This window comes from Cucumis melo, chromosome 3, assembly GCF_025177605.1.
Source record: "Cucumis melo cultivar AY chromosome 3, USDA_Cmelo_AY_1.0, whole genome shotgun sequence".
In the NCBI taxonomy this organism is placed as follows: Eukaryota; Viridiplantae; Streptophyta; class Magnoliopsida; order Cucurbitales; family Cucurbitaceae; genus Cucumis; species Cucumis melo.
Genome location: NC_066859.1, coordinates 26,352,743 through 26,378,973, shown reverse-complemented (window position 1 = coordinate 26,378,973; position 26,231 = coordinate 26,352,743). Strand labels below are relative to the sequence as shown.

At 28.9% G+C, this 26,231-nt stretch overlaps 2 protein-coding genes across 2 annotated transcripts; one reads left to right on the top strand and one right to left on the bottom strand.

Moving 5' to 3' along the window:
* Positions 1-6,187: 6,187 nt before the first annotated feature.
* LOC103488366 (protein GLUTAMINE DUMPER 5-like) lies at positions 6,188-7,481 on the bottom strand. The gene is given in 2 exon segments (XM_008447068.3): positions 6,188-7,102; positions 7,104-7,481. Coding segments are annotated over 2 exon segments (456 nt in total). The 5' UTR covers positions 7,392-7,481; the 3' UTR covers positions 6,188-6,934.
* A 13,423-nt stretch (positions 7,482-20,904) lies between these two features.
* Positions 20,905-25,839, top strand: LOC103488367 (uncharacterized protein At1g32220, chloroplastic). Its single transcript, XM_008447070.3, has 10 exons — positions 20,905-21,364; positions 21,939-22,056; positions 22,150-22,238; positions 22,676-22,731; positions 22,816-22,871; positions 23,236-23,329; positions 23,999-24,078; positions 24,346-24,388; positions 24,658-24,749; positions 25,446-25,839. The coding sequence occupies exons 1-10, from the start codon at positions 21,309-21,311 to the stop codon at positions 25,623-25,625; spliced, it is 864 nt and encodes a 287-aa protein (XP_008445292.1). The 5' UTR covers positions 20,905-21,308; the 3' UTR covers positions 25,626-25,839.
* The last annotated feature ends 392 nt before the right edge of the window (positions 25,840-26,231 follow it).

Sequence of the window (26,231 nt, the reverse complement as noted above, 5' to 3'; positions counted from 1 at the left end):
CAGGTGCATAGATTACATTTTCAAATGTTTAATTCAAATACTAGGTTATTTTAAAGAAAAAATTGAGTGTTTGGAAGCCACTCATGATAGTTTTTAATGAGAACTCAGTAAAGGAACTGTGGAGGATTAGGCATTAGTCAGGGAGCTGATGGCATCTTTTCAGGGGAAAAACTGAAGTTGAGGTTGTACTCTAACACATGAAGATCGGACCCAAAAGTCAAGCTTTTGATATCGCCACTCTACAATCGATCCTATGATACTTGCTCCCGTTAGCTTATCCTATCTTCAAAGGAATTCTAACTGCGTCTTGATCCTCTTCTCTCTCCTTAAACAGTCGATCGTAAGAGAACCTTTGGTCAAGTCGAACCTTTGGTCAAGTCGAACCTTTGGTCTCTCGATATTCCATAACATTTTCAGTTGCGTCGGTGGAGTCCACTCTCTTGGGCTACCTCTTTCTTGTTCGGGTCTCAGATGCGATAAGAAAGAAGGCATGGGATAGTAATAAATCACTCGATTTCAAGTAATTAAACCGACGCAAATCCATTTTCTTTCTGCTTAAGAACAAGTTGATTTTTTGCTTCACATATGCATTCTTTTTCGTAGGTTTCTTTAAGTAGGTTTCCACTAAAAAATCTTACCCCTTGATCGATCTCACTTTTACCTGTCTTAATTGGTATGACCTTTTTGCCTCTCCAACTAGGGATCTGACTTTCTCAAGACTATATTTTCGTTTTCATACTTGAGGGTAGTATGACTCACTTCTCATTCTAGAAAAGTCAATGAACAAAGGATGAAATTCTAGGACTGATCTAACCTCTCACTTTACTTATTTATTCATTTCCAAATCGAGAAAAGAAAGAGAAGATGAAATTCTTATCGACTACTTAGCGGTTATGAAATCTTATTCTGACTAAATTAGATCCTTCTCATATCAACTTCAATATTGCACTTTCGCAGGTGCGACCGCCGCTTCAATGAACAAGAGTCAAAGAATTTGGATGGAGTTGACAAAGATTATTATCAATATTTGCAGTAGCTGTGGAAGTGATTATTGAAAAAGTCTTTGTTGCAGCCATTATTTCAAAGTTAATCAGATTTTCTACTAATGTATAGGATGAACAACAATAAAGGGGAAGAGCTCTAGCTGAGCTCATATTATATACTAATGAGGTGTTTGGATTACATTTTCAAGTGTATAATTAAAAAAAAAAGGTTATTTTAAAGAAAAAATTGAGTGTTCATAAGTCATTCATGATAGTTTTTAGGTGTATTTTAAACAATTTTCACAAAAGAAAATTTAAACAAAAATGAATTTCCTCAAAAACATTTTATTTAAATCAATCCAAACGGACCCTAATACATATTAATTAATGAAAAAAAAAAACAAATTTCACTTTTACCATACGCACAAACCAACACTTTAGAATACAAAGTTTGTTATTAAAAAGAATTAAACAAAACATTTGGGCTTTGACTGTGAGGGAGAAATCAATTAAAATTTAATTTTGATTCGAGTAACAAAGCATAATTTTGTTAATTGTTTTGTAGTACACAAGATATGAACAATCAAACCTATTCTTTTCGAATCAAAGAAAAAATTAGAAGTGGTTAATCAAACCTATTCTTTTCGAATCAAAGAAAAAAATAGAAGTGTTTGGAAACCACTCGAATTAATAACTTTTAGAGGTATTTTCAAAGTTCATTTAATGAAAAAAAAACATACGTTTTATTATATTTGAAAACAATAAAAAAAATAATAATATCGTCACATTAGAAATATGTCAATCAATATAAATATAATACACATATCGATTAGATGTGAAAAGAGCTAGTTTTTCATTCCTTGTCCATCCTTGCAATACCACAAATTTATTTTATGTACAAAGTTTTAATCTAACATAAAAATGTACTTTCGTAGTCAAAATTAGATGTTCGGTTCCTTTAACTAATATATTGTTAGAAAAAAAAAACTTACATTCCTATTTTCTCCCGCTTGAATGACATATTTTACACATGGATTTTATATTCTTATTGTTAAGTATGAATGTAGTGTTCCCTTATCTTTGAAGTTTGTGTAGTTAATTACTTTTCATTTTGGGCCTATTAGGTATACTTAATTGATCTATTAAATATATCTCGGAACTTTGTCCAATAGGATGCTAAGATTGTAATTTTCTATTAATAGTTTTTTTTTTTTAATTTTTCTTTAATTTGAAAGTTGGGGACAGAACTTCGAAATCTTGAAATTCAAGAATTGAATTTTTATATTTAACATAATCGTTACGTTTAGGTTATCATAATCCCTATTATCTTTCTCCTCTTTCTTTTTAAACTATCTTCAACTTTCCTGAGGTTATCTTCTAAACTATCTTAAAATGAATATTGTTTTTATTTTTTTTTATTTACGAAATTAATTTTAATTAAATATTAATTGTGATTGGTTTATGCATTTAGTATTCCGGTTTTAATTTTTTTATAAAAAAGTTTCAATTATTTCATGTCTTTTATTTTTTCTAATTTTTCTTACGTTTTTGAATATTTTATTTTAAATTAATCTATCTCCATCTAAATTATTTATGATAAATTTAAGGTAAATGAAATTCTAAAAAAACAATTTTTACTAAATTTGTAAAAAACAAAACAAAACCAAATCAAATGATTTAATATTAAATTAAATAACTTTTGAATCCTTAAATAACCTAAACAAATATATAACAAATATTTTAAAGTTTATTTAAACTTTAGATGCATAAGACTCTTTTTTTTAAAAAAAAATCAATTTAATGGCGAGATTTGATTTAAGATTTATTTATCATAACACTACCTCTCCATAACCCAACTCTTCCCCCAAATGATCCCTCAAATTTCACACTCTTTTGATTTAAATTGTATTATAGAAAATATCCCTATTTCTTTTGTATTTTATATATAAAAAATGGACATTTTCAAATATAGTAAAATAAGTTTAAATATTTATAAAATATAACAAAATTTTATATTATATCAATAATAGACACCAATAAACTTCTATTACTGTCTATTAATATTACTGATAGAAACTGATAGTATATATTAGTGTCTGTCACTGATGATAGAGTCTGAAATTTTGTTGTATTTTGTAAATATTTTGTCAAATTTACCATTTTCGACAATTTCCCATAAAAAAAATATCATCAATTTTTTGAAATTTATAAAATATTCTTAAGTTTCTAAAAAAGTTTCAAATACCATTAATTATTAGTATAGAAACTTAAGTTGGTGTTTGTAACGGTTAGTACAGAGAACGATCATAAAATGTTACTTTTTTTTTTTTATTATTATTGTTGGATGGAGGATTGCCATACTTATTCGATGCTAATTGAGTTGTACTTGTTTTAGCAATCAATAATATGCTTCGTTAAGCTATTAATTAATTACATTACTTTAATTTCAAACATTTTAAAGTTAATTGATTAATCATACTTAAAAAAAATCTAGTTTACGGGAGTTTAGACCGAAGCAAATTGAATTATTTAAACGTGTTATATGATGTAATGAGACAATAAATTATGTAAATGATGTTATTAAATCGTGTACTATAAGCTCCTTATGCAATATTTTCATTTGTAAGCTATTTTTGTTTCAAATTTTTAAAAAGTTTAACAAAAGTATAGTTACATTTTACCTCTGCAAAATTGAATGACAAGAGTTTTTTTGATCACGTAAAATTTGTAACTGACATATATGTTTTTAAACCAAGTAATTATACCAAGCTACCCTTGGTCATAAAACTTTGGAAGTAATTAAACTCTAGATTAGAATCCATGATTAGATTATTAATCTTCTAAACCACATTTAGATCATTGAATTGGAGAGTTCAAACCAAAATGATTGAAAATTATCAATTTTGGGGTAACAAAATAGTACGCTACACGGCGACGTATCGCTGCACAAACACTATTCTAAAAGTTTCACTCTCCATCCACTAAAATACAGACACGTGTCCCCTTCCTTTATCTTTTACTATTGAATTTCCTTCGTTGACTCGCCGGTCCGGTCACCGGTAAAATGAAAACGTCACCGTTTATTTATCTATATCTATATATATATATATATATATATTGAGACATTTTATTTGCTTTTCTTTTTTTTTTTCTTTAATAAAAAATCATTATTATTACCTTAAATTAATAACATAAAAATATCCATTAATATCCATAGATTTAGAAATTATAACTATTGAAAGTGACTTAATCAACAATGGCCTCTTGTGGGAAAAAGGAAATTGTTCCCTAATATTGTTTATTTAACACATCAAAATCATTTTATTCTCTAATCTAAGAGAAACAGAAAATTAAAAAGAAAAAACATTTTATTCTGTTTTAGTTATCTTTCAATATGAATAATAATAATAATAATAATAATAATAATAATAATAATAATAATAATAACAATAATAATAATAAGGTTTGGGAATCTGATTTTTATATATTAGCCGTTAATAAAACAGCATTACGTCCATATTTTAAAAGATAATAAATGCTTTCTTGCATATACTTTTTATTTTTTTTAGTTCAAAAGCAAGGACAAATATATATATATTTAAATTTGTAAAAAAAAAATTAAAATCGGAGTAAGTTAAGTTTAAAATGACCCATTAAGAAAAGAACAAATATCGAATTTTATTAGTGAACTTACTTGTCAAATTATACTGTATCAAAATTTATCTTAAATGTTTAATTTCATCCCAGCCCAGTAATCAAGCTTAAGATAATGATAAGTTACTACAATTTTGATATTTGGTTAATTTTATAAAAAAACTGTGCTTGAACGATATCATTTATTTCAAAAATACTCGTATAATTCCAAACGTAATAACATTACTCATCAATTTTCACGAATGTTTCAAAAGTGAGTATAAATTATTTTTAATTTTGAACAAAAAATGGAATATAAAATGGTTTGACAGCAATTTAAGAAGAAAATTTAGATCACCTGATACACATAATTAAGTCTCAATTTTTGTTACAACGTAATAATCAGATTAAAATAAAAGAGATACTGCATTTTTGGCCTCAAATAAAGTTGGTTGGAAAATTAGTTTTTTTTCTTTAAAGAAAAATAATCGCACAGAAAGTATAAATTTGATAGACTTTCCAACTTCAATAACATTTTTTTGTTAATCTTTCTTTTTTTTCCGAAAAGTTATTATTCAATGATTCATTTGAGCATTAATTAAATTCAAATTTTTGATTCTTCTGCAAATTTTGCTGAGGGTTTATATTGTTTGTCTTTTATATGTATATATGTATATAAATACATATATGTATGTATATATGGATGTACATACATACATATGTATGTATATATGGATGTACATACATACATATATGTATGTATATATGGATGTACATACATACATATATGTATGTATATATGGATGTACATACATACATATATGTATGTATATATGGATGTACATACATACATCTATGTATGTATATATGGATGTACATACATATATGTATGTATATATGGATGTACATGTATGTATATATGGATGTATATATATACATATATGTATGTATATATGGATGTATATATATATGTATGTATCTATATATATATATGTATGTATATAGATATGTATGTATGTATTAGATATATGTATGTATGTATATATGTATGTATGTATGTATGTATGTATGTATGTATGTATGTATATATGTATGTATGTATAACAGCAGGTAAATTAGTGAAATTTTGAATATTGTAAAATTTACAGCATTTGACTAAATTGGAAATTTAACTAAGATTAGAAAAACAAAATAAACCCATAAATAAGATTAGAAGCATTATTTATTGATTAAATACAAGTAAATAAACGAACCCAGCCTGTGATGTGATATCAAAATTGAGTGAATAACTTTACTTTATACATTTGTTCAAAAGAAAAAGAAAAAAGAAAAAAGACAAACTTTTAACGAAAACAGAACCATTAGAAAAACAAAAAATTCCGATGTAATTTAATTTAAAAATTATACAATTTTTAATTATTTTACATACAACCAATAAACTTAGATGTATGTGTCCATACTCCATATTTATTTATTTCATCTTAATTAAACTCACAAATAAAGATCAAAAATATTTTTTAAGATGTATATAAATCCAAGTCCAACACATGGACTGGAAAAAGAAAATAACAAAAAGAAAAAAGTGTGAAATGGAAAAAGCTTTTTTCTTTTTCTTTTTTACATTCTCATAAATTTTACACACACAAAGGGTTGGGAAATGAAAGTTTTCATTTTTAAACAAAACTCACTCGCAAATATTATTATCATTATCTCATAACTCTCCATTTTATCTCTCCAAAATTTTAATTTACATTTCTCGTTACATCTAAAACAAAATTACATAGAAACATTCATCCATATCCAAAATTGGAAAATTTGGTTTATAAAAAACAACCAAAAAGAAAAGAAGAAGAAGAAGAAAGAAGAAGAAGAAGAAGAAGAAGAAGAAGAAGAAGAAGAAGAAGAAGAAGAAGAAGAAGAAGAAGAAGAAGAAGAAGAAGAAGAAGAAGAAGAAAGAAGAAGAAGAAGAAGAAGAAGAAGAAGAAGAAGAAGAAGAAGAAGAAGAAGAAGAAGAAGAAGAAGAAGAAGAAGAAGAAGAAGAAGAAGAAGAAGAAGAAGAAGAAGAAGAAGAAGAAGAAGAAGAAGAAGAAGAAGAAGAAGAAGAAGAAGAAGAAGAAGAAGAAGAAGAAGAAGAAGAAGAAAGAAGAAGAAGAAGAAGAAGAAGAAGAAGAAGAAGAAGAAGAAGAAGAAGAAGAAGAAGAAGAAGAAGAAGAAGAAGAAGAAGAAGAAGAGGATTATTGGTAGAGCACTCAGCTTCTTGATGTTGTTGTTGTTCTTGATGTTGTTGTTGTTCTTGATTTTGATGGTGACCCATTTCTTTACTTTTCCTCACAATTACAACCCACCTCATTTTTCTCAACAAAATTATCAAACTTTCCCGAACAAACATTCTTAGAGTTCTGGGAAATGGAAGAGGATTTGGGAGTGGTCACCGGCGTCGCCAAGAAAGTGGGATTTTGGTCTCCGGCCATAATCACCAAAATCTTTCTCTTCAAAAATCTTCTTCGTTTGCTGTTGCTTAATCTTCTCTTCCTCCATTTCCCCGATATTGTTTCCGCTCTCCAAATCTCCGTTCTCTCCCTCTCTTTCTTCCGTTTGGATGGACAGCTTCCAGTAGGAGCAAGCCAGAATCAGCAGCGCGAACGCGATTAGACCCAGCATCGCTGCCAGTCCCCCGAACAAGTACGGCACCGGAGAGTGCCAGGGCGTCCGCGGTGATACTGCTGGCGGCTCCGGTGAATATACCGGCGATGAGGCTGAGATTATATTTCTCATATCGTCTGGAATTTAATGGAAAAATAAAAATTGGATGAGTTTCTTTTTGGTTTTTTTTTGTTAGTTTGAGGGTTTGAAACAGAGAAAGCGGAGAAGTGGTATTTATAGCCAATAAAGGTTAAAAGGAGTGGGCAGCGGGAGTTTTTTTCTTCTTCTTTTTTCACTTTAAAATTAAAGAAATATATATCACTTTTCCTGTCTAAATTTTGACGGCATATTTGATTTTTTTTTTATTTAATTTTTATGGAATTGATTTTTAATTCTTGATTTTTCTAGAGAGTATTTCCCTAACCTCAACAAAAACCAAAAAATTATTTACCATTCCTATAATAAAATAATAAAACTCCATCATTTTTTCTTAAATTCTCTATAATTTATATATTCTTTCCTATTTATTAATCCGGTCAATTTTGGTATAATTAATGTCTGAGAGCGAATAACTAAAAACCGAAAAATAAATTTATCTTTTAGAAAAAATTAGATATAAAAGAAGGCTACATTAATTCTTTTTTAGGTTTCAATCTCAAACCTCCTACAATTTCTTATTAGTTGAGTTATCCACTTGTTGACTACAATCATTGTATTGTTGATTTCAAAACTTAATTCATAAATTTAGTATATTAAATTATAGAAATGGGAATCGAACGTCCAACCTCAAGAGAGAAATTACATGTCAATTATTGTATATTTACATTCACTTTCGATATTAAACTCATAATTCGTTTTAACGCACGTAAAGAAAATCATTGATTAATTTAGTTGGTCGATAATTTAAGATAAAATTTAAACATTTGATTTTCAGATAATTTAAGATATGACGTTTGTTAACACAGTAGACTGACCATAGTAGATTAGGTGGCAATTTAGTTGAAAAATCGACCTCCACTGATCTATATACTTACCCCTAATTTACATGCTATTTGTTCTTATAGATTGAAGGTTCAATTTTCCACTCATTTTCGAACACATAAATTAGAATAAACATTAGAACCCAAGGCATCATTTTCATAATTATAACTAATTTAAATGCATTGTTACTACTAATTTAAATACATTGCTAACTATACCAATACAGAACCTTATTATAATAATGATAATAGTGATGTATATTCTATATTCACTCTTGCTATTTATTTGACAGAAATATTTTTATTTTTATTGATTTATTTGATATTAAAAGTAAATGTTTAAAATAAAATCCACGAAAAAGGGTTTTTTTATTAAAGGAATATATGCTAACCTTATTAATATATGTTATCTAACACACATTTTTTTATTTTCCAAATTAAATATTTATATTTATAAAAATCAGATGTAAAATTTTTATAATTAATTTTTTTTTTGATATATTAGAATAATGTAAAGTGCCTTTTTTTTTTTATTTAGAAAAAGAGTATGAGAATTACGCATTTGAGATTTTTTATGAATTATTAGTAAAATAAATTAGGCCCACTGTTTATAAATACGACAAAAAAAAAAAAAGCAAATCAACATAAGTATAACTTAATTAATTAACATAAAGTGTAAACGAAAAATGTAAATTTTGAACCATTATTGTTACATTATTTATATAATTATAGCAACTCCATATATTTGATTGTTCTATACTTTATTTTTGTCAAAATAAATAAATAAACTATTTGTATTGATTTCCTATAATTGATCATATTTATATACATAATTATGTTGTTTTTTATCACGTTTATCTAAAATTATGAATTATGAAAAATTTAATTACCATTATCGCTATAAGATCAAGCCGTATAGCATAATATAGATTTGCCAAAATTCATAAATTTTCCTCTAACAATAAGGTAACGGTAACCGTAACAATGATGCACCGTTGTTTTCTAATGTTTTAGCTTCTTTTTTTTTTTTTTTTTTCTCTCTTAGTAATAATAATAACAAAAAATATATTTTCCAAATTTTTACTAGAGCCGAGTTGGACCGGACGTCGAATCAAAGCAGTTAAGCAATATGCAAATTCGGATCCTTTTAATCCGGTGACACGTAGACAGGGCTCACAAACAGGGACCCACTACAATACCGGGTCCTACATTTTCACCTTCCAAACCAAAAAGGACATTGTTCTTTCTTTTTCAATTTTAATTTTTAAAATTACAACTATTCAGCTAAAATCACCCTATCACAGCATTATCAAAGTAACAAATTCGACCTTCCCTCGTATAAAGAAAGTTATATATATTTTGATAAGAATATGGAGGAGGAAAACTTGAACCATAATCTTCTATAGTTATTAGTAAATCGTATACAAGTCGAGTCAAGTTTGTTAGAAAAAAAAGAAATAAAAGAAAATAACTTTCATTATTTAGAAATCTAATAGAAAGTTATTATTATTTTTAGAATTTTAATTGATAAAATTAAGTTGAGTCAACGGTATTTAAAATTATTGCACTTATCAATTTACACCTCCCCTTTCACAAATATAACCTATTTTTCTTAGATATTTTTACAATAGAATGCAAAATAGTGGCATGGGATTAATCTTCAAGGAGTGAAAACGTCGTCGTTTGGTTTATGATAAGGACGAGGGGAGACGTACGATGATGCCGGAATCCGATCCAAACTTGTCAACCGTAGTTAAATTATTTTTATCAAAAGGAAAGAAATATATTCCTTATAATAAAACATTACATCACTACCCTTCTAATCTACTGACATTTTATTCTCTCTCTCTCTCTCTCTTTTTTTTTTTTTTTCCATACCTTTATTTATTTATTTCCTCTCAACATTTGTATACCTTTTTTTTTACTAATTTTCATTAGCCTTTTGTTACCTCATTAATACTATACTAACAACCAACTTATAAATAACAATAAAAATTCACATTCTGTATTCCATTTCATTATTGGGTTAAAATTTATTTATTTATTTATTTTCTAATTTTTCTAATTTTATTTTTCGTAATTTCATGTCCGATCAACTTATCGTTAAGTTTTTATCTTATAAAGAATAATGTCATATCATATCATTCAATGATAATGACAATTAGCTGTAAAGATGAATAGAATTCGAATTAGTATAAGAATATAACTAAACCTTTTATAAAAAAATCTACTGCTTATATAGTATACAAGTGCATTATTGAACGATAAATTATATTAACTAATTTCTTAAATCTTTATAATTCTTTTATTTAACGTAATTAAATTTGTTGGATTTGAAAATGTTTGATCATATTTTAGAATTAATATAGGGTTAAGTTTAGTAATTAATGTAAAGAGTTTTATGTAACCAAGATGGAATTATATTCTGTATTATCATTAATAAAATACACTTTTGAAGACATTAGGAACTTAGTGGAAAAAAAGGTGAATATTCCTAGTTGCACTTGTTTAATTAGTGTGGCAACATTATGGGTATTTTGGTCAATTGCATAAATGTTTTGTAGCATGAAGTATTATCATATTGGGTATTGCCCACTAATGTTAGATTGAGTGTGATTTATGATAAATATAAAACAATATATAATCCTTGATGTTTTGTAATATGATGATAAGATTCCATTTGGGACTCTTATTAATGGCATTATTACTAAATAACTTTATATATATATATAGGTAATAATTATTAGTGTAATTGCTCTCCATATAATGTGATTGCTTGTTTTATTATTGTTTTTTTTTTCCTTAATTTTTTTAAATTTTATAAAAAGTTGGAATATATTGGACTTTCTTTATGTCCCCTTAATCAATTAATTAGTTTGCACGAAATAATAAAGTTTGGACAATTTTGTAAAAGCTTGATTTGATGTGGATGAAGGGAAATAAAGTTTGTGATGTAGTTAACATTGGTATTTTGATTTTACTTTGATGACTGATTTTGGGAAATTATTATTGTGATTGATAAATAATTTGAATCCATTTGAATATACGAAGACGCATTATTATATTTATAGTGAAATTAATTTAATTGAGTCGGATAATGGGGAAAAAAATCCTTTTTTTATCAAAAAGAAAAATTAGTGATGGAACACTTAATTTTAATTTTTGTTTTTAATATAATTATTATTTCATTTGCAAATGTAACATTTATAAATTCTCATTGGATATTGAGTAATTTTTTTTAAAGATGTGTGCTGATTTTTGTTTTTGTCTCTTGCATTGCAATGAAATATATATTTTTAAAAATATTTGTAAAAGTTTTCTATATATATATATATATATAAAGAGAGAGAGAGAGAGAGAGAAATATCTGTAAAAGTGGGAATTTAATTAAGAGAGAAAAGTTGAAGTTGTAGCTAAGACGTCGAAAAGGAGAAATGAAAAAACTATATTCTCTTGTAAAAGGAAAAAAAAAATGGTCAAGTTTTATCGTTCAACTTTTATTCTTTTAAAAGAAGTTTATTTTTCTATTTCATTTTTATTTTTAAAAAATATGAGCATTAATTAGAGGTAGAGAGTCCACGGGATAAATGACTTTTCTAGGGATCTTGATGAAAATTGGGTACGTTTATTTAAATTGTATTTATAGTGGTATTATATGCATTTGCACTTTGAGAAGTTACCAATTCGACCTAAAAATCTTATGCACGCTTGCAATATAGGGCGTCACTTGATGCTCAACACTCGCACTTTTTGCTATATATTATATGCTAATTGCTACATGATGCTCGATGCTGATCTACACTCTAATATGTTATATGCTCTATACTGCTTGATTCATATGTTCACTTAATGCTCGATGTTGTAATGTTCTAATAAGTAAAAATACGTAAAAATGGAGAAAATGAAAGAAGAAGGGTAAAAAAAGAACATCTAATAAGTAAAAATACGTAAAAGTGGAGAAAATGAAAGAAGAAGGGTAAAAAAAGAACATAAAGAAAAAGAAATGGTAATTTTATACTATGATATGACATAAACAAAATTTCATTTTTCGTTGGTTTTAAGAAAGGGGTCTATTTTTCATTTGTCCATCTTATTTAGATCATCCATGCCAATTTATTCCCTAATCATTGATCTTATAAAATTTATTCAATTTTATAATTGAATGTTTTAGGTTATTTCTTCAACGTAAAAATAACGATATGATTAAAATTACTTTCAACATATATTAACATGACCCTAACTTAACCAACATAAAATTAGCATCATTGACTTTGAAGTTAAAGATTCAATTCTTTCACCAAAAAAATAAGAACTTATGAATTTGTACCACAAACTCAAAGTTCAATAACAATCACAAACTTGACAAAAAATACTCTATGTCTAATAACAAGGAATAAATAGATAATTAAATAATTTAAAATGTCAATCGAGGCAAATAGAAAAGAAACGTAAAAATCTAAATTTCACATATGAAAATCATGATAAAATATCAATACTTCTCTTGCTTTTATCCTCACGTTTTACAGATTTGAACTTACTTTTCATGTCAATATCGAATATATAATTGGTACGAAAATATCGATAGAAATAACAAGCAAATTAAATATCTCTTTGAAGGTAAGAATGCAAAAAGTAGGCGGTGGGAGAGCAATGGCATTTAGACTTTGTTGAATAAAAACCGGTTGGCCGTCTCTCGTGATTTTCGGTTGAAGAGTTTCACCGGTTTCTTGCCGCAAGAGGCGTTGACCTACATCGCTGCCTGTGATATATGGCTTTGCATAATATGACTACCGGACCACCGACACAACAAAAATATCAATCTTTATAAATTTAACTATATCATATATCATCAATATGGTTTTATTACATTTTGAAGGTATCAATTTGAATTTGTTTTACATTTATCTTTGACTGTACTACTACTTCCCTTCAAAATTTGATTTGATTGTCTGACCAAATAGAATAATTACACCCTATGAAAATCAATAATTCTCATTTTATGAGTTGCAATTGGACGAGATGGCACATGTTCAAGAGTATAACTTTTGAGTATTTTTTTTACTAACAATGTTGAGAAAAGAACCCTATAAGACCACAACTAAAGGAGATTGAGAATAGTACAAATGAGGGACAAAAAACTCACCGTACAAAATAGGGATTACTATTTGTTTTTTTTTTTTAATTCCACTCAATTGTTAGAGATATTGAGATGGTTTACATGGTTATCAAGAAAATTCGATGACTTTAGATGCACGTCCTAAAGATATGTGGTAGATCTAAGAGCTACAAACTGGTATTAGACAAGGTGTTATATCCAATGACTCAATGTTATCTATAAGAAACCTCTCGAATAATAAAGAACTTTTTAAATAATTATCCAACTGACCATCTTGTTTCGGTCGTTTTTCATTTTATATTTTTCTCATGTTCTTCTGATATGATTTTAGAACAAATATTACCCACAATAAATTTTTTGAAATATTCGTATTTTTTTACGTTGAAATGTATTCTTGTAATGCTTAGAATTTTACGGTACAGTCCCATTGCATTTTTCTTAGAAAAACATTAAATTAAAAAGAAAAAAAAAACGTTTCAACCCTATAAGAATCCATAAAAAAGAAATATAAACATTAGAAAAAGAAAGTAAAATCATATGGATGGAAATAATTAATATTTAACTTTCTGTCGCTACGGTTTTTCAAGAAAAAAAAAAGAAAAATGTTTTCATTACTGTAAAAAAGAAAAAAAAAACTTGAATGGAATACATTAACTTTAATTAAGTAGAAAAGCTAAGTTTATTCCATAAGAAAAAACATATAATAAAGAGGAGAAAAAGAAAAAAAGAAAAAGAGGAATTTTGTTGGGATTAAAATCCAATTGGCAGAAGAAAAAAGAGAAAAGAAACCCTTAATAAAACAATAAATAATGTAAAAATAAATATAAAGCAAATGGAATAGAGAAAAGGAGGGGCCCAAGGAGCATAGGAAGAGGGATCGTTTATGGTGATTTAATTACACATTTATCTTAGTATAATTACAGATTTGTGGTGTGGGTTTGTGAGCCACTCACTCCACGAGGGCCCCAACCAGCATCCAACTTCGTCTCGCTCGACCCCACCACGGTTGGCCCTACTGGAGACGCGACGTGACGCCGCCACTATTTGGGCCCCATGCAATTCTACGCCCATTCACTTTACGAACCAAATGGTATCCAACCCTATGATCAGGTAGAGGTATGTATGGCAAACTGAAAAATCAAGCTAATTGTTCGATTCAAAAGGAATTGGTTGAAGATAAGAATGAGTTTGGTGGTGTGTCGATTTGAAAAAAATATTAAACGACGACATTTTTTAAAATTGCAAATGTCTTAATCAACTAAAACTAATCGATAAAAAAATAATCAGTTTGTACTCTTTTATGATTGGAGTTGTTTTGAACGTTTATTAAATCGATCATAATATGTTTGGTCGAAAAATCTATTTGGACAAACAATAATGCTTACCCCTATGGTCGTGCGCAACTTTAATAATATATTTAAAGTTTCGATTTTTTGCCTTTTATAGCTTATAGTGTTGAATTAATAGAAAAAAATGGCCGTACAGGTTTCATTTAGTTTATCAACTTCTAATTGTGTGTTTAATAGGTCTTTGAGTTCACAACTTTGAAGATGTTTGATATAGACAATGATGTTTTAAAAATTAACTAATTTATTGGATGTGTATTTTAATTTTATAAAGTTAATAAGCCTACGATCCACTAGACACACAATTTAAAGTTTGGGGATCAATTAGATAGAGTTAAATGTTTAAAAAGGTACTAATCTTTTGTTTAAACTTTAGGGATTTATTGGACATAAAATTAACCAATTATAAAGTAAGACATGTTTCAAATTTCAATTTTATCGTTTTAAAATGTACAACTATTTTTTAAACAAATGAGAAAGATTATTTTTCGTAGTTTGGCCTAATGTTAATTTACTATTTTACACTAGAATATTTTTGTACTACTTCTAATTTGATTTCATGGTGTTTTCTTAGAAGTTTTTAATACCAAATTTTTTCAATAGTAACTAGAAGACGAATGATAAAATTGACTAATTATAAAGCTAAAAGGTGAAGAGAATTTATGATTTAAAACAAGAAAATTTGGGCTGTGAGAACCTTTTTTTGTTTGTTATTTATGCCAATCATATACGTTATTGTATTTTTTTTTTTGTATATTTATATTCTTTTTTTCGTAATGGAATATTTTGTAAAATAATAATAAAATAATAAACCATGATAGACGTCACTTAAGACAATTTAAAGTTGGGTTTTTCTGAGTACATATTATGAAAACTGTGTTAACAAAATAGATCATATATATAGTTATAGTGAGACAAAATAGATCTCTACAAATTAGAAAGAAAAAATGTAGATATTATTTGAATCCTGGTTTAGTTGATAAGGATATTCATGAAGAGGGATGACAATTTGAGTGAAATACTCAGTAACATATAGAGTTGTTTGATGAGTTGAGATTGTAATTAGTATTATTGAAAATATGATGGGTGTTGAAATGTGTAAGGAAAATCAAGGGTGAAATGGAAATATATTGTAAAACATGAAAACAATGGAAAGAGAGTTGGGGTTGAAAACTTTGGAACAAAAATGGGTTAGTTATTACAAATTGATCAAGCAAAATGAACATTCAACCAAAACACGAGTTTTGAATTATACTACATTACAAACTCATTATATGGGCATCCAAATGCTCCCCCGTAGACTTATTAACTTAGTGATGCTTTGAAAGTTAAAAAGGAAAAATGAAATTGATTTCACAAGTCCTCTTTACCTCCATCTAATCCGATTCTATTTCAAACTTATAAAGTAAAGGCTAACGTAGTGATGCTTTGGTAGTTTTACAAGTGGAACCGAAACCAACTCCTAAAACGATTTCGCTATGCTCATAGTCAATTCATCATTTACAAAAAACAAAAACAAAAAATGCACATAAAGCAAAAAAGGACGAGAGTGGGGTTTTGGATGACAAAGACGAAAAATGTATTCATCGTCCTCGTTCAGTTAACAGCTAAATTTTGTCCCGATTTTTCAATATATATCCTTTCCTTTCTAGTTTATGTTTTAAGATGCCTTTCTCAACATACATAAGAGTACAATTGTAGAACACACCATTGACAAATTTAAATTGCATATATGCTCTCTCATCTTTAACTAAGAAAAAAACCTAAAGTAAAACCAAGAAGAGATGGATGATGAGATATATGGAATAGAGAAATTGAAATGTCACAACATAATTCACAAACCGAAAGTTGACATTGAAATGAACTTCAAAATTTAAGTTATTCTTAACCCAAAACAATTAAAAGGCTTTATTCTTTTAAAATCATCCATTATACATCAATTCTAATCGTCCATTTTTGTTAATCTTAACATTCGACCAAGTAATCAACGATTTGCAAATACAACATCTTCTTATATGAACCCTATCAATTACATGGATGGAAGGATATTTTTTATATTTTTGATGTAATGAATTGAATGTTTATTTGTTGGAACAATGAACTTAATTTCATAATTTCAAAAAGTAAGACCATAGAAAAGAAGGATTTCTTTTTTGGTTGGGTCCATTTTAATAACATTAATTGGTGGAGTACTGACTACTTCAATCAATCAAGTGGCCAATTGCCTATGTGGTGGGTGCATAGATTTTTATTAATTTATTTAGAAAGAAATAATCCATTTTTTTTAAGATGCTTTATTTATATATAAAATTACTTGTCCACTTTGCTAACAAAAATATTCTCATTTCTGTTAATGAAAAAAAAAAAGGCACAGTGAAGGTGAAACTACTTCTCATTACATTTATTCCATTTTTTAAAAAGTATGTCAACCTTTTTTATATAATTAGATAAATATTCCTCCTTTGTACTCTCACTTTCTTTCTCTTCTAAATTCTTTGCCTCCTTTCTTTCTTTTTTTTTTTTTAAAAAAAAGAAAATTATGTATAATTCTAACCAATTATTGATTGCCATCCAAACTCGACAAATTAGGGTTTGTTTGATAGATGGTATGAATACATAAATTAAAGAAAACAATGGATTTAACCAAAAAAAATTGTATTTCATAGTTTCATACAAATATTAGGTAGTTGGTTATGATAAACTATATTTAAATATTAACGAGTTTGAGTTTTCAAGATGTGTTAATTAAGGGCCCGTTTGGTAACGTTCCTATTCTTTGTTTCTTGTTTCTTGTTCATTGTTCCCTGTTTCCTGTTTTTTCTTTTTTTAGAACAAGAAACAGTAATGCGTTTGATAACTGTTTCTGTTCTTGTTTCTTGAAAAAAAAAAAAAAGAAACAGAAACAAAAAATGTGTTTGATAACCGTTTCTTGTTTATTGATTTTCTTCTAGATTTATTTTTTATTTTTCATATCTACTTCAATTAAACATTAAACAAAAATATAGGTCTATCCATCAAACATAACAAATAAAATTATCAAAAGTTTATTCATTTAATACGAAGAAGTATCAATGCACAAATAAAATAATAACATAAACATAAAATTATATTTATCCTTCAAATGTTGCCAAATTTGATTGGCAATATCATCTCTTACTCAGGCATTTTCTCTTTTTAGTCCATCAATTTCAACAATCTCATCGTTATTTCGTGACATCTAGAATTTAATATTAATTTTAAAGTAAGTTATTATGTCTCCAATATTCAGAATTGAAATAAACAAAACAAAATTTAACCTTTAACTCTTAACCTATGATGCTTTAGAGAAAAACCCACAACGAAAACCCAGATTTGCACAAAGAGGAAGATGAAAACTATGGATCCGACGAAGAGGAAGAGTTTGGGTTGTCGAGAAAGACGATGAGAGGTGAAGAGGAAAACAGTGTGCAGAGAAAAACGATGAGTGAAAGAGGAAGATGATGATTATTTGGAGAAGACGATAGAGATAAAAGGAAAAGGAAACCAATAAAAATAATTGAAAAAAGAAAAATGAACCAATAAAAATAATTGAGAAAAAGGAAAAGGAAACCAATAAAAATAATTGAGAAAGAGGAAAAGAAAAGAAATAAAAATAATTGAGAAAAATGAAAAGGAAACCAATAAAAATAATTGAGAAAAAGAAAAAAAGCCAATAAAAATAATTGAGAAAAATGAAAGAAAAAAAATAAAAATAATTGAGAAAAAGAAAAACGAAACAAATAGAAATAAGTTGAGAAAAAGAAAACCAATAGAAGCAATTGAGAAACGGAACAGAAGAAACTACTTTTTTTTGTTCTCAATAATTCCTTATAAAATGAGAAACGTTTCTACTTTTTTTTAGAATGAGAAACAAGGAACGTTATCGAACACTTCTGTTTCTTAAAAAATGGAAACAGAAACAAGAAACAGGGAACAAGAACGTTACCAAACGTGTCCTAATAAACCGTAAAACTAGAGTTGCCCGATAAATATATATGGTTGGATATAAAATGTTTCTAATTGATTGATGTTTAATTTTATGTATATTTACATAATACATGTTTTAACTTTAAAAAAATAATCGAGCTTATTGCGTGAAACATTATACATTTCCTTTTTCTTTGTTTTTCTTTTTAAATTAATATAATTCTAAATTTTGAAACGTCAATTTTAAAATTTGAAAGCTTGTTTTCAGAATTTGCATGGCTTGAATCATAAAATTCATAAAATAGATTTCGAAAAATAATCTATACTTTATGTCAAACGCATATTTGCTAACTTTAGTGAATTCGAAAATACAAACCATCATCTAAATTAACTACAAAACATACCATTAGATATCATGGATGAGTAATAAAACACTAAATCTTAAAACGACGGATAAAAGATCATACGATAAAATGTTATATATATGAGAAAAAAACTAGTCTAGCAAAGTAAGTACTTGAACCTTTAATCTCGAGAAAACGAGTACTCGTCAAAATATCAACCCACCGTAATACTAAACTAAGTTTTGCAATCAACGACCGTCTTTTACAACATATCACTATCTTTGGAGTAGAGAAATATCAATTTGCTATTGACATTTGATACAAACATTAAACTAACAAAACGTATCCTCGGGTTACTTGAGATCAATATATTTATAAATATGGATTGCAAAAGCAGATATTAGCCGAGGAATAAAATCAAATCTAATAGACAGGGTCATGGTACAAGAATCAATTGTAATGACATATGAAATATAAATGGATAACAAAAAACAGAGCACTCTTTACAAATGGCTACATATTCTTTGTATGTATGAATAATTAATGTAATGAGAAAAAGAGAAAGAGTGGGGGAGATATCATGGGGATGGAATATTTGGTGCCATAAACATATAGAAAACGAAAGAAGATTTAGATTTGGAATAATACATCACCATATTCAATATCAGAAAACCACTTGGTTAAAAATAGAATCCAACCATCTATATTAAAACATTATGTTATATACTTCAAATCATATAATATGTGATACCATTAATGTTATTAGATTAGAGGGTGAAAAATAACTTAATCCTTTGGAAAAAGAAAAAATACAAACTTTATCGAAACATCTAAATGGATTATTGGATTTACTTTTTTTTTTTTTTTTTTTTGCTATTTATTAGTATTTTTCTCTTTCAATTATAACATATGATTTAAGTTACAGGGTGTTACATTTTTTGGGGCGGGCCGTGTTAGACGAATGGGCCTGATTTGCATTAATGGGCTCAATTTTGTTCTGATGGTAGGCCCTCTGGTACGATAAATGGGTCCATAGTTTTCGTATTTGTAATTAGGGATAATAATATTTAAAATAATTAACTATATAATTAGGGATAATAATATTTAAAATAATTAAGTATATAGTAACATCTTAAAAAAATTATAAATATAGTAAAATCTATCGATGATAGGAATCTATCATTGAGACAGACTAACATTTACTACATGGTTTATCACTGATAAACCATAAGAGTTTATCAATGATAGGAGTCTATCACTGATAAACCATGAGAGTTTATCAATGATAGGAATCTATCACTGATAAACTTTACTATATTTGTAATTTTTTTAAAAATATTGGTACATAATTAATAATTATTCTAAAAATTGCTACCTATTATAATTATTCTTGTAAGTAAATTACTTCCTTACGATCATCATATTTTTATTACTTATTTTAGTGTTTACTATTTATCTCTATAACTAAAATAGCTTATCAGTATATATTATTATAACCTAAACTAAAACAATATATATTTCAAATACAAGTTATATTAACTCAATTTATTATTTCGAACATCAATTTTAAAAAGTATGTTTACATCTTATTTTCACTCGAAAATATTTAAGCTTTTTTTTTTATCCATTTAATTTTCATATATCATATGGACTGCCATGTATGAAATTACATGACAGAAAATGTCAAAACAAATTTATTTTCTTTTCGTGACTTATTTTTTAAAGGTCCGTTTGAATTTATTGTGATTATACTATTGATAGAAACTACAATTTTATTATATCTATAAGTATTTTGAACGATTTTACTATTTAAAATAAATATCCCTAATTTTGTACGAGTATTTCTAACATAGGTCGTGTTGGGCTAATCTATGTTGGATGTTTTACGTGGACTGAGTTATGAATATTAGATTAACTAAAAATGGGGAACATGTATAAGACTCGAGAGGCCGGGAATGAATTCGCGACGTTTCCAGTTTTCGTCCTTCCATCCATAAAGAAAAATCCGACGGTTGAAAACGAATATAGAAAAGAGAATAGCGTGTGTTGGGGTTACTAGAGTATTCCGTCCCCGCCAAGAATCTACAGGCTCACATCGAGCCACAAGGCCTCAAACCTGTCGCATCCATTGCGCGCCACGTTCTTCATTCTCCTCTCCCCCAATTTCCTCTGCCCAAAAACTTCACAACCTAAACTCTTCTGCTTCATTAATCGTTTGTTCGATTTTTGACACCGAAATCCACACACATTTAGAGAGAATTCGTTGGTGGGTACGAATAGAACTTTCGAACAAGGAATTGCTTACAGTTTAATCGGATATGAGTTCGACTCTTTCGCGGTTGATCCATTCGAGATCATCGTTTCCCAAGTTGTAGTGAGTTCATTTCATTTTACCACACTCAATTTTGTTTTGGAATGGCGGATTGTGATTTATATTAAATACATGTTCGTTGTCTGGATTTCACTGAATTTCTGCTGTGGATTCAGTTCTCTATATCGTTACTGTCGATTAGCTCCGAGAGAGTGCTGAAACCGGGGGGGGGGGGGGGGGGGAGTCGTTCTCTTTTGTTGGTCGAATTTTATTTCGAGGATTTAAACTTGTTGGCGAGTTGGGTCTTTTTCAGAAGTGTTGTCGCATTGTCGAACTGCTCACTGTTGTAGCAATCCGAAGCGAAAATATTTCCTCGATAATTGTAAACTTGGATTATTTTGACTGTAGGGTTGTTCAGTTTATTGGTAGTCAGTTACGATCTCACTACTCACTAGTGACAAAATTGAGAACAATGTGATCGCATTTGCTCCCAATATTATTCAGACCCCACGACCTCCTGCTTGATCAAGTTTGGGCTTCATTTGTTTTGTTTTTTTAAATCCAGATGTGTCGAGAATAATTTATGAACCAATTGTAGCTCTTTTGACTAAATGTGTTTCTTAACTATGTTGTGCAGTACGATGGCCGCTTGTCGGAGTGGAAGACCGTTTTCAACAGATTCTAATAAGATCGATGAACCGTTCAAGGTTGAGGAAGCTGAAACAGTTAATGTTCCCCCACCTCCAACTGAGAAGGTATATGAAATGAAGGCTAGGGGTTTTTTGGTTATTCTGTCTATATCTTTGACTTTGATCTCTGTTATATCCCTGGTGTGTGCATTTGATCAGCTGCTGGTGCTGGGTGGAAATGGATTTGTGGGCTCTCATATCTGTCAAGAAGCTTTAAATCGTGGTCTTACAGTTGCTAGCCTTAGTAGGTATGTTTCTGTGCAAGAACATTTGCCTTAAGTGCCACATAGATTGTTTTGAGATATACGCTCTTAAGTGATCATGTAAATCTGTATTTCTTTTTCCTTATCACGTGAGCTGTTTGTAATTGGTACATTTTAGTTTTAATAAATGCCAACATGGAAAGCACGAAATAATCAGCTAAGAACGACTAAGAACTTGTTTTTTGGAAACCACAGTTCCATATGCTGCCTTGCAAATCACTATTTTCTCTATCAATTGTAGTGTTTTTCATTTAACGTACAGGAGGATTCAGGCTGGAACAAGCAGGATTTTAGATTAGAAAATATGATTTGAGTTCCAATTTTCTGTTTAATGAATGACAGCTTCAACATCTTTGTTCGGTTCCCTAGTGTTCAAAGCTCTATTCTGAAATTACAATATTGCATTTCGCTATTATTGTCAGGTCAGGAAGATCATCAATACGTGATTCTTGGGCTAACCATGTAATTTGGCATCAAGGTTTGATTCCAGTTAAGCTGCTAATTATTGTCATATTCGTTGGGCACTTGATGATAATTCCTCAACTCTTTTTCCCATTGCCAGGAAACCTTCTTTCACCTGATTCATTGAATGAAGCTTTTGATGGCGTTACAGCTGTTGTATGTAGTCCTCTACCTCTTCGTCTGTACCTAATGATTAAAATACAGATTAGTTAACAACATTATTGTGTACACATTAATCTTCAGATAAGTTGAATGGTTGGGTTCTATGTGCATATTTCCTGATTAATTGTCAGGATACTCTTGGAAGACTCCTAGAAGCCATTAATCTCAGTTGTGTTTGGAAATTAACTTGTTATGGGCACAACTAAATAAGTATTAAGTAGCATCCATTCTCTACTTGTTTCTGTAAATATTGCATTTCGTATTCCTGCAAATTAATTTCTTATACTTGTGCTGTGGATTACTTTGGGGAGGATTCTCTTGTTCACAAGTCGTGTAAATTTTAGTTTTATATTTCCAGATCTCTTGCATTGGTGGTTTTGGCTCTAATTCTCAAATGTACAAGATTAATGGGACGGCAAATATCAATGCAATCAGAGTTGCTTCAGATAAAGGTGCAGTTTTTATGTTGTCGTAAATTTATGGAAGTAAACTGAACTTATGTAGGCTAGGCTCGTCTGTTTCCGATCAAAACTTCAAATCTTTCATTGCTTTCATAGTAGCACACCCATCAATAAACACACTTCCTTAACCCATTAATTTTCTATATTTCACAGGTCTCCATTGATATGTATTGCCTGCTATATTGTTTTTATTGTTATGCTGATATCACTGTACTTATAATTCTGATGCAGATATATCTAATGCTTGAGGTTTTCTTTTAAAATTTACAACTTTACCCTAACTAAATGTTTTGTTTTCCATCCCACTAGTCTAGCTTTTGGATCCATCCAATTATTTTAACAGAACCAAAATATATTAAAAGATAAACAATAATGAAGTTACAAGATAAACCAAGAGTTTGAGGTTCTTGGAAACTCCCTCTCTTAAGAATTCTTTCAACTCTTAAATCAGTCACTAAAATATGCTATTCATCTCCCTATCCTCTATTTATAACCAAAGTCCATATCCAACTCCCTTGCTAATTTCTAATATACCCTCTCATAAAATTATAATAGCATTCCTATTTTTTTTAATTTCAAAATTTTGTCAAATGATTGTAGTGATTTTAATATTTAGCTATACTTATGGACTCTTAACAAGGCAATGTGAATGGGTCACAGGTGTGAAGAGATTTGTATACATCTCTGCGGCTGATTTTGGCTTGGCTAATTACTTGCTACAAGGATATTATGAGGGAAAGGTAGTATTTCTATTCCCTTCATCCCAAGAGTAGTTAATTAATCAAAATCTTGCCTCTTGGACACTTATCTATCAATGCCCTTCTTGATCAAATCAAACTATGGTTGGGGTTTTTTAAAGGAAAAACGTTGAACACGGATTAAACGACTAATTTAACTTGGGGAGGGGGGGGGGGGTGTTGGTACCAATCCTTTTTTTTTCCCTTCTTCACATTCATGTATATTTGGATAGCGTACCTCATGCAAAATCTGTGTTTTGGTTTGTGTAGCGAGCAGCTGAGACAGAACTCCTCACTAAATTTCCTTATGGAGGTTAGATCTTTAATCTATCAATGGTACCATCAAGTTCTTAACTCCCATTTATGCTTGTGGAGTTCTGTTTTGCCTTTAATTCGTAAAATGAATGTATACTCCCAATACTCTTTCATTTAACTGATCAAGATGAATGTGAATGTATACTCTGCTAGCAAGGGATCTTGTTTGTTGGGTTTTGTGTACCTGTTTTTCTTTTCTGAAATATCCTGTCTTTTATAGTTAGCAAATAAGTGGAAAATAAAACATTTTTTAATGTATATTTTCAGGAGTGATTTTGAGGCCGGGATTTATTTATGGGACCCGTAATGTTGGGAGCATGAAGTTGCCTCTGGGAGTAATTGGTTCTCCTTTGGAAATGGTAACTTGTGGTTTCTTCGTTTCTTGTCTTTCTATTTTGCTATGAACATCAGCCAGAGTTCCCAGTTTCTAAAATTGGTCAGACTTCTAATTTCTCTTACAGTCTTATTACTTTAAACATACAAAAAACCACAATTAAGTGAGCTCTCTAAGGTCTCATCAGATAATTCTTTTGTCTTTTGCTCTAGGAAAATTAAGCCTACAAACACTACTTCTGCTTATAATTTATCTTGTTTTCTTGTCTACCTTGTAGGGGCACTTTTAAAACCCAAGCAGTAGTTTCTAAAAACATATTTTTGTTCATATAACTTGGCTACAAATCAAATGTTTGTATGCTTACTTAGGAACAAGCAAAACTGTTTCCAAAGGAGACCTACATTTGTGTAGATATACAAAAACTAAGAATAATATTTTTCGTGACTCATTAATTGTCTATTCAATTACGGAAGTGACACAAAGCCTTTTGTTTCTTCTTCTGGCTATATTGTTTTTTGGACGAGTAAAATGGATCTTGATTATGGGACATTCTTCTCTTAATCTGAATCAATTGTAGCGTGTTTCAACATCATTTTCTTGCTATTGAATTTACATTTTACAAAGGTGGACGTAACAAAACATCGTATTTGGTAACAAAAACCACAGTCCTTGCATTCCTGATCTTTTTCAAATATAATGATTTAAAAATATTTCCCTGCAGGTTCTTCAACACGCCAAACCACTACACCAGCTACCACTCATTGGTCCCCTATTTACTCCTCCGGTAAGTGTGACATCTGTGGCGAGGGTTTCTGTTCGGGCAGCAACAGATCCCGTCTTTCCCCCTGGCATCATTGACATCTATGGTATACAAAGATACAGTCAACACAAGTCGAAATAGATTTGATAAGAGACGTAAAGACACGAACATTTTCTGTCCTTATGGCATATATAAATATATTAGAGAAAATCCAAATCTAAATGTCGGTTGTGTCTTCTCACTTGATGGGATTTACTTTGACAGTTTGTGTAGTGGGTTGAAGATGAAAGACGGTTCATTTTCATGTATCTGGTGCCAATAATATCGTGCAGAGATCTGCAAATTCTTTTGATAAGCCATCTTCTTTTGGCCCCTTCCCTTTCTAATTTTGTGATAGGGGAAGAAGTGTCCTGAATGGGTAGTTCTTTCAGAAACTCAATTTAACTGTCCATTATGTTAATATGATGTTTCGTTCTATCCTGTGTTGGACTTTATCGGAATATATTTAGTACCACATCATCAACAAATGAGAATGAAAAATGTATGTTTTAAGGACTCCTTTGCAAGTTCTACGGTAATTGGTGTGACATTGACATGACTTTAACAAGATTTAAGTTCAAGAATTTTATAATTTTATTATATTCTAAAAACTTTATCTCCTAATTAAGTATTACGAGAGGACATACTAATTCCTTACATCCACGTGGAGTGGAACTTTACACCATTTTCAATGGAATGCTCTTTGTA

Coding starts and splice junctions, on each gene's coding strand:
- LOC103488367 (XM_008447070.3), top strand. CDS start 21,309: ATGAGTTCGACTCTTTCGCGGTTGATCCATTCGAGATCATCGTTTCCC. Junction 21,365..21,938: donor TCATCGTTTCCCAAGTTGTA/GTGAGTTCATTT, acceptor TATGTTGTGCAG/TACGATGGCCGCTTGTCGGA. Junction 24,389..24,657: donor CACTAAATTTCCTTATGGAG/GTTAGATCTTTA, acceptor GTATATTTTCAG/GAGTGATTTTGAGGCCGGGA.